Source organism: Rosa chinensis, chromosome 7 (genome assembly GCF_002994745.2).
Source record: "Rosa chinensis cultivar Old Blush chromosome 7, RchiOBHm-V2, whole genome shotgun sequence".
NCBI classification, from domain to species: domain Eukaryota; kingdom Viridiplantae; phylum Streptophyta; class Magnoliopsida; order Rosales; family Rosaceae; genus Rosa; species Rosa chinensis.
The window spans coordinates 38734841-38743832 of record NC_037094.1 but is presented as its reverse complement, the minus strand read 5'-3'; the positions used below and the strand labels follow the sequence as shown (position 1 = coordinate 38743832).

General features: G+C 36.9%; 1 protein-coding gene across 2 annotated transcripts; it reads right to left on the bottom strand.

Moving 5' to 3' along the window:
- Window positions 1-1316: 1316 nt before the first annotated feature.
- Window positions 1317-3504, bottom strand: LOC112179065 (transcription factor MYB54). Of its 2 annotated transcripts, none has more exons than XM_024317378.2 (3): window positions 2626-3504; window positions 2061-2549; window positions 1317-1923 (listed from the first exon to the last, which is right to left on the bottom strand). In XM_024317378.2, the coding sequence occupies exons 1-3, from the start codon at window positions 2963-2965 to the stop codon at window positions 1733-1735; spliced, it is 1020 nt and encodes a 339-aa protein (XP_024173146.1). In that variant the 5' UTR covers window positions 2966-3504; the 3' UTR covers window positions 1317-1732. The 2 variants fall into 2 exon arrangements, with proteins under 2 accessions (XP_024173146.1, XP_024173145.1); XM_024317377.2 differs by having other exon boundaries at window positions 1317-1929; window positions 2626-3502.
- Window positions 3505-8992: the final 5488 nt, after the last annotated feature.

Genomic DNA, 8992 nt, shown 5'->3' with positions numbered 1-8992 from the left:
CACCTTTCACTTAGCAAGCCAAGTAAGAAAATGTAATATGGTTCATGAACTTGGGTAAAATAATGTAATACTCTAGCACTCTAGGCTTAGAAATTCAACAAATACATGATCCATTGATTGATTGTTTAGTCGTAAAAGCATCATAGCTATCTTTCTCCCTACGTGTTCTTGAAAACCCTAAAACCAAAACAAGTTTTCTTAATTATTTTCATAGTTATTTCTGTTTCGTTTTCTTTAATCAATTCTGCCTATCAAATCATATCAAAATATCCCCAAATTGGCAAATTTTGTTTGCATATATTTTACTGTGTCTAGATAGTGTTTGTAAATTTTTGTGATACTTATAGTAGTTTAGAGTCATCTAATGTCATATTTTTCTGACTTGCAGTTAGGTACTTAGTTTAGTTTTGAGTCTTGATTAGTGATTACATCCTAATCTCTTGTGGAAACGATCACTAGTTGCTCATATCACTAACAACAAATATTCGTGCTTACAGGTTAAGGTATAGGTTGTTTTTTGTTTTTTTTTTTTCCCGAGAAAAAGAAATTGCATTAACTACGCAATTGGGGTGTTTACATCAGCTATAAGTACATCGGATAGCCATTGTGGTCCATCCTCAATCCAAACTTGAAATGCTGGACATATAAGTGCCTGATTACATTTCCTAGGGATATAAATACAAATAACTGATTGGAATAAGTGGATAAAAATAACTTATCATCTATTATAAATTACTTTTAGCATCTATTTAGGTGTATAAACTAAATTGTCTAGCACTATTGAAAGACGAGCAGGTGGATATTTGCGAGAGCAAAATACCAACGCTTATCTGTTTCCTCTTGTGACGGACGTTATGTTAAAAAAAAAAAAGAATGTTCTGTTTATGCTCCACGTATTATACCGTTGTATAGTATATGCATCCATTTTTAACTATCACGCTTGGTTGTTTACAGATCAATGTAAAAACATCAAAGACTCGTAGAAATACGTAGACCGCACTAGATTTCTTTCTCGCTTGGTTTGGTTGTTAAAACTCAAGAGTGCCACGAGTTATTAATTAGGATCAAGACTATTCGAGATGAATTTCTAGGCAGACTAATTAATGCAACACTTGAGTAACATAACTGCAGGTTATGTAGGCAGGTAGGGAGAAGGAGGGGGATTAATTACAGGGCGTGCAAACATGGTCAAACAAGTAAAGGCTAATAATAATACTACCAAAACCGAAACAGAAACTAAAACACACATGACATGACACGCCAATGACATTGACAATTTGACATGCATAACAGCAGCATCGATGTGAAAACTGTAGTCAAGAAATATGGGCACGTTCCCTTCATTCATTTGATTCAAGTGCATACTGATACAGTAGTAGTTTATGAGAAGCAACTCTGTCTTTTGCTTTGCCCTATTTACCACAACACTCATCACTGACTCTGTTGCTGCTAAATTTCAAAAACGGTTTTCAAAATTATTTTCAACCTCATAACTATTTTTCCCCCATCTTACTCTCTAGCTAGATTTCTCCTATTCTTCATCACCTAAGTAGCTTAGCTAGCTATATTACTACTAGATTTCTTCTCCTTTTGCTTTTTAATGGAACCAACTGTACATCCAAGACTCTGTAGAGATGCCCACCCCACTTTTTCTGCATCATACAAAAACCATGGTGGTGTCCTATTTGGTTTAATTAAGCTCTTTCTTGCACACTTGCCAAATCTCTCTGTTTTAAGTAGAGCCTACTCCTAGGAAATCAATGAATGGCATCACGCTGATCTTGTCACTTTGAGCTTCTCTGGACATGGAAGAAACATTATTGCTGTTGGTCCTATAGGTGGTGAGTACTGATTCATCTCCTGAAGTTTCTGAGTTCGAGTCTGATAACTGACCATTCTCATTGCCCTCGATCCTGCCAGCGCCTGCAACTACGTACAGTATGCAAGAAGTAGCAAAATTTTGATTAAAACAAAGAACAATGAAAACTAAGAAAGAAAGAAAAGAAAAGAAAATTAGTACGCATTTGATTTTATGATTAGGATTGGAAAAAGAAACATACCCATTTGTGATCCAAAGGTTTTGTGTTGCTGAAATGGATTGATGTTCTTGAAAAAACTGGGAAGAAGTGGTCTGTTTGAGGGAGTGAGGGAGAGATTAGTACATGTTGAGGCAGAGGCTGCTGAGCCAGATTCATCATTACTGGTGTTGATTGAGATTGTTGAACGATCACTAGAGGCATTGTTCTTAGCCCCATCTTCTTGACCATGATCATGATCATGTTGAGGAATAATAACAGCCTGAGAATTAGAAGAGGGCTTTCTTCTCTTGTAAACGTTGGATTGCTCTCTGTGAATTCTAGCCATGATGACATGCCAATGGTTCTTGACAGCATTATCAGTCCTTCCAGGGAAGAGCCTCGCAATCATGGCCCATTTGTTGCCATAAAGTCTATGAGCAGATAAAAGCCTCTCTTCTTCTTCCTCACTGAAAGCCATTCTGTTGATCCTTGGATCTAGCTGGTTAAACCACCTCAGTCTGCAACTTTTCCCTACACAAGAAAACAGTCGGCATATATACATTTCCAAAATTAAAAACATGAAACTAGTTTGATTATTGCTAATTACCTGATCTGCCATCAAGATGCTCAGCAATCAAGTTCCAGTTTTGAGGACCGAACTGGGCCACAAGTTCTTTGAGTTTAGAGTCTTCAGCTGGCCTCCAATGGCCTCTAACACAAAGTTTAGTTTCGCCAGCAGCGCTCTGTATAACAACATCATGATCAGATTCATCTCCAACAAGATTCAGAGACAAGGCGCTCTTTCTGTCATGAACACCGTAACCCATTTCCGAATTAGCCACGACTCCAAAGGTGGTTTTTGAGAGACACAGTTGTGATGGAAAAAAATTCAAATCTGGACGATAACTAGAGTCAGTCCTCATCTGGTGATGTTGTTGAGGACCCATTAATTGACACACGCACTCACACCAGAAAAACCAAACCCCAAAAAAAAAGAAACAATATCTCAACAAGCAGCAAGAAACTAACTAAACTGGGTATTTGCCGACACTACAGGTGCAATGGCAACAATTAACAAGGGGGTGTTGGTTTTTCTGTCAAGACTTGTTGGCTAGAGTGAACCACAAAAAGAGCTTAGAGAAAAATGGATTTTGTTTTGGCAGAGAAGGAAGCGAGAGATGGAAGATATGATGAGCAACAAATCTGAAATGAGAAAGAGGGAGAGGAAAGAGAGTTCATCAAAAATCTGAGCTTAGAGAGGGGGTCTTATAGAAAATGGGAAATTAGAAGAGAGTGATGCACTCGGATTTAGAGCCGCTCGTGTGGGTGGTGTGAACTGTGAAGCTGGTGGGACTGGGACTTGAAAACAAAACATATGCCTTGGGTTGGTCTTTGGTCTTGGTGTTGCTTTGTTCTGTGTGAATAGCTTGTCTCATTCTCCCTCGGGCTTTGGGGAAAACCAGAATCTGTTTGTCCATTTGCGAGACGTTTTTGTGCTTTTTTCAAATAACGGAAATTTTCAAGGAACCTGGTCGTACTTTTATGCTCATCACCCCCACCATCTGCCAATCCCCTCTTAGTTTCCATAACTGAATATCACTTGTTTATTGTTTTCTTTCCCCATAATTATAATGATTCTAATTTAATTTTGTACCACTTCTGTTTTCTAATCCCTACTTGTTATTCAATTATATTTTCTGCCGAACCATGTATAATGTATGTCGGTTTCATTCGATGGAATACTATGATATATTCTATATTTCAAAATTAAGGTTTTGTGCATTCCAAAATTTGCAAAGTTTTGATTAAAATTTTGGATAGTGCTGTAACCAAAAAAAAAAAAAAATTTTGGACAGTGCATATACCTAGTAGTAAAGCCTAACTGCGTGGACAAAGTGCTTCATTTGTTAAAAAAAAAGAAAAAGAATATCTACTTAAAAAAAAAAAAAAATTGGGAGTGAGAGCATCCTTAAAACTCTAGTCGTCTGGCTTTGGGTCTCCAGTGATACCTTTATGTATTTGGGCCTCGAATTTAGCATAGATGTGTTAGTTGTTCGCTGAAGTTAACGTATCTTTTTAAAGGTCCAGCCATTCGTTTTGAACTTAATTATTCATGCTCATAATGTGACAAAAAAAAAAACCCGCACTGATACCATGTTAAATAGCGACAAGAATAGCCCTTGGATTACTATTGCATTGACTCTGATGTAGGACGAGAATGGACCCAGTTTAGTCAAAAAACCATAAAAGTAAAGAAGCGGCGTAGAATCAAGAAGAGTGATTGGAAAATAGGTAACTCACGCGTAATCAGGTTACTAGCCGCTGGAATATTCAAGAAGATTTGGTTTTGGACTTCTCGGGTTTCTCGTGCGAATAGTCAGGTTTTGATTTTGAATCAGATTTGACTAACTTTTGGCCAGAATGTTCGTTTGAGATGCATGATACCTTTCCAAAATGGGAACGACGAGATCTTCAAGACTCACTTTAGTGAGCCCTATCAGATTTAGGCCAAAATGTATCGTTTAATTATCCGATTCGTGATTTAATATTTTTAGGCTAGTTTTACATTCTTTTTATTTTAGGTTTTCTAGTTTATTTTGGATTTGTTTTGTTTTAATCCGTGGGCTTTAGGGTTTCATTGTTAGTTGCCCTAGGGTTTCTTTTCCCATATATAAGCAATCTTAAACGGCTGCAGAACTATCTTTTATCATATTATCAATCAAAATTGAGAGTTTTCTCTTTTATCTCTAGTGGACTCCAGAACCCTTTTGTTAGGTTTATTACTGGTAAACCTAGTTATCAATCCGACTGCGTCAGGTGGTATCAGAGCAGGTCTTCCCTGTCTCTTTTATTTACCTTGGTAGCAATGGGTGAAGTTACAAAAGCAGATATTGAAGCTCTTACAGCAGCGTATACCGCTGCCATCAACTCCATGAACAATCAGATTGGTGAAATTCGTGGATTGTTGGGAGAGAGGAACAACAACAACAACAACAACAACAACAATCGGAATAGAGGCGGGGAAGGAGGCCAGCGGGCTAGAGCTCCACGTGGTGGTGGAGGTGATATTAATTATGATTCCGAGGTTCTCATAACCAAGGCTGATATTCCTTACTTTTCTGGTCACATGAGCGTGGAGGATTTTCTGGATTGGCAGGTTGAAGTGGATAGATTCTTTGAGACCATGGAGGTTCCAAAACACAAGCAGGCTAAGATGGTTTCTCAGAAGCTAAAGAAAGATGCTGCTTATTGGTGGGATCAGTTGCAAAGCTCTCGTCAGAGGCAAGGCAAAGTGCGTGTTCGGACATGGCGCAAGATGAAAGGTCTTCGTAACGAAAAATTTTTGCCTAGAGATTTTTCGATCAAGAATTACCCTCCCAAGGTTTTTGAGAAGAAGTTAAAGTCCAAAGAATTTTCTTTGCCCGTTGAGATTAATAGTTCATCTGAAGAAAAGCCAGAAAATTTTCTGATGGAAGAAACTCCACAAGAAATCATCCATGACGATCAAGAAGATGTTAAAGATGAAATTGCTCATGAAGACATGGTTATTTGTAATAGTGAAGTCTTGGATCCTGAAATAAATCATTCAGAACCTGATGTCATTCAAGAATGCAACCTTGAGCGCCAAGAAGAATCTACTACGGTTGCCCATGAAAACCAAAATGCATATGACAGACTCATCTATGGTGTTGGGTTCATGATTGTGCCATCAGAATATGCAGAAGATCCGGCCAATAATCTACAGGTTCAATTGTCTAATTTTTTCTTGGGTCTTTTGTCTACCTATTCTTGTCCTTTATTCAAGAGGAACTCGAGGGCGAGTTCTTTCATAGTGGAGGAGAATGATGTAGGACGAGAATGGACCCAGTTTAGTCAAAAAACCATAAAAGTAAAGAAGCGGCGTAGAATCAAGAAGAGTGGTTGGAAAATAGGTAACTCACGCGTAATCAGGTTACTAGCCGCTGGAATATTCAAGAAGATTTGGTTTTGGACTTCTCGGGTTTCTCGTGCGAATAGTCAGGTTTTGATTTTGAATCAGATTTGACTAACTTTTGGCCAGAATGTACGTTTGAGATGCATGATACCTTTCCAGAATGGGAACGACGAGATCTTCAAGACTCACTTTAGTGAGCCCTATCAGATTTAGGCCAAAATGTATCGTTTAATTATCCGATTCGTGATTTAATATTTTTAGGCTAGTTTTACATTCTTTTTATTTTAGGTTTTCTAGTTTATTTTGGATTTGTTTTGTTTTAATCCGTGGGCTTTAGGGTTTCATTGTTAGTTGCCCTAGGATTTCTTTTCCCATGTATAAGCAATCTTAAACGGCTGCAGAACTATCTTTTATCATATTATCAATCAAAATTGAGAGTTTTCTCTTTTATCTCTGGTGGACTCCAGAACCCTTTTGTTAGGTTTATTGCTGGTAAACCTAGTTATCAATCCGACTGCGTCAAATTCAGTGTTAGGTTTTAACTTAAAATGCTCCTTACAATTAGGAATAAGTCACTGACTTATAAGTTCATTTTATTTTATCGTTTTTTCTAATGTGTGATATTCACTCTCCAACAAGATGCATGTCGATGAGTTTTAATTGAGTCCTTAATAATTCCAAGAGGGCTCTTGTCCTTCGATTAAGATTGACGAATGGTTCTTTACCGGTTGATTTTGATGAGAATGGCTTCATTTGGGTCGATGATTGGTGGATATGGTCGAGCTTCCAACAACGGTCTCCTCAAGGTCATTTACAGTTTCTGGATCAAATCCGCAGTCATGATAGACCGGGGTGGTCAGAATCTCAATTGTGGTTTGTTAGGTGCATGTCTTTGTATTCCATTAGCTTGACTACCGGTGTGAGAATGAGAGATCGACGATAACGACCTAGATGTACGTGTTTGTGATGGAGACTCCCTAAAAGGAAAGGCATACATTAACATAGAGCTTGACTATGGAATGTAACGAACTTGATTTTGTTTTCAAATGGGGGTCGCTTTCTCTGCCAATTAAAAAGGAAATTGTGTTGGCCACTTTGTTGGTTAACTGTATAATTGTGACTTGTGGTGTCTCCTAGGGGGTCAAAAATTTTAACACTATATGTGGTTCGTTCTTGCAATGCATGCAACAAATTAAAGGTCATCTTCATCTATCATGCACCCACAGAATACAGAAAAAAGGGCATGAAATAATAGACAAAAAAAAATCATTGTATAGGAGAGGGACATCAAATTTAATTATATTGTCGCACTAAGATGGATGGTGACCGACCAAACTAAATAAACTTGCCTAACGGCATGATCTAAATTACTTGGTACAAGGTATATATTGTTCTCGTCGATACCTAAATACAGAGGCAATAAATAAATTGCTTAGTTAGTTAGGCACAATATTAAGAACTAAACCAACGAATTTTCGGTTAAATTAACTAACCAAATGATGTTGACAATCCAAGTAGTTATCTTGTTAAGCAGTAAACAGAGCGATATTGTTGTTGACGATTCGATGGGGTCGATCCTACTATTTGGACACCACATATTACTACTTTTAACATATTGTAATTATATAATTAATGATTTAACTAACCAAGCATACATATTCTTGTTATTGTACATGTTCCTAGTAAATGATGTTTCTTTGTTGTATTAGGAAAAGTTTTGTAATAAGTCAAATAAAGTTGGTAAGTGGAGAGAGATCCACCGGCCATTTCTCAACAAAGGCTGCTCTTTATGTCCAAAGTAGGTAATAACAGATTAGAGTCACAAATCATGCCATTGTAGAGGATGGTCCAACCCACTCATTCTACCCGAGAATGAATTGTTGGAAAATTTGGTCGATGGATGCTACGTGTAGACCAATCGACCAAATTTGATTCTCCTACAAAATCACACAAATAAAATATATTAATAACAAATCATAATTATCATTTCATTGTGATAATAGACTAAAATAACAAGAATCATAAGACTTATCTATTGAATTTGTAGGCTTTCGGAGGATACATCATTCAAAAAGAGTTTAAGGTTGAGGCGTGTAAACACTGCCCTTAAAAGTAGATTTCGCTCCTTGGAGACAATGTCTCGGTGTAGCAGGTTAGTGGCGTTCTACCGTTCAGGGTAAAACAACCGTTAATCCTTTTAAGTATTATACACCCGCAAACTTGGTTCCTAGAAATACTTGATTCTTTCCTTTGGCATTATGGAAGATCAAGAACAAAACACCCTCTAGAATATGTAGAACTCACAAGAGAAATGGCTAAAGAAATAACCATAGAGGATGATAAATTTTTCACTGTGTATGTAAGAGCAAGAAGTGACAAGTATATATAGTAGATGAATAGACTCAAAGATATGGTAAAAATTTAATTTTATAATTATTGAAATATCGTAACTTCTGTAACCGTAATATGCTCTAATATTATGAGCATAATGATTTAGTAACATTTTAGAATAAATGTCTAGTAAATAGTTTTTCAAATAATTGAGAGTTACACAAAATATTTTGAAATACACAATAAAATTTTCCAACATGAGCTACAACATTTCATATTCGAACAAAATAATCACATAAATTGTTCTAAGACCCCGAAAATTTGTTATTAATTTCTTGAAATTTCCTGGAATTAATAGTGTTTGTTAGTAAGATTTCGTGGTTCGAGAGTGGAGCGAAAGTGTTTCGGATGAATAATTACTCGAAACATGTTATTTTCGAGGAGTCAAGAGGTTGACTTTTTATTCGTTGAGTTTCTCCGAAAACTTCCTTCATGAGAGTCGTAGAGCGGGTCGATACGAGTTCAGGAACGTGTGGAAAGAAAAAATTGGAGTTCATATGGAGAAGTTATGGCCATCTGAATTTTTTTTAAAATTTTGGATAAATAGAAAAATTTGGGAAAAAAAATCAGAAAACCCTAACTTTCCAAAAAAGGAAATCCGGATCCGATTTTCTCTCTCTACCACCCTCCAACCCGTTTTCTTTTTCGA

Excerpts from the sequence above, each read along its gene's own strand:
- LOC112179065 (XM_024317377.2), bottom strand. The coding sequence starts at position 2,965 with ATGGGTCCTCAACAACATCACCAGATGAGGACTGACTCTAGTTATCGT. Across the intron at positions 2,550-2,625 it reads GCATCTTGATGGCAGATCAG|GGAAAAGTTGCAGACTGAGG; the intron begins GTAATTAGCAAT and ends TTTCTTGTGTAG. Across the intron at positions 1,930-2,060 it reads AACCTTTGGATCACAAATGG|TTGCAGGCGCTGGCAGGATC; the intron begins GTATGTTTCTTT and ends TACTGTACGTAG.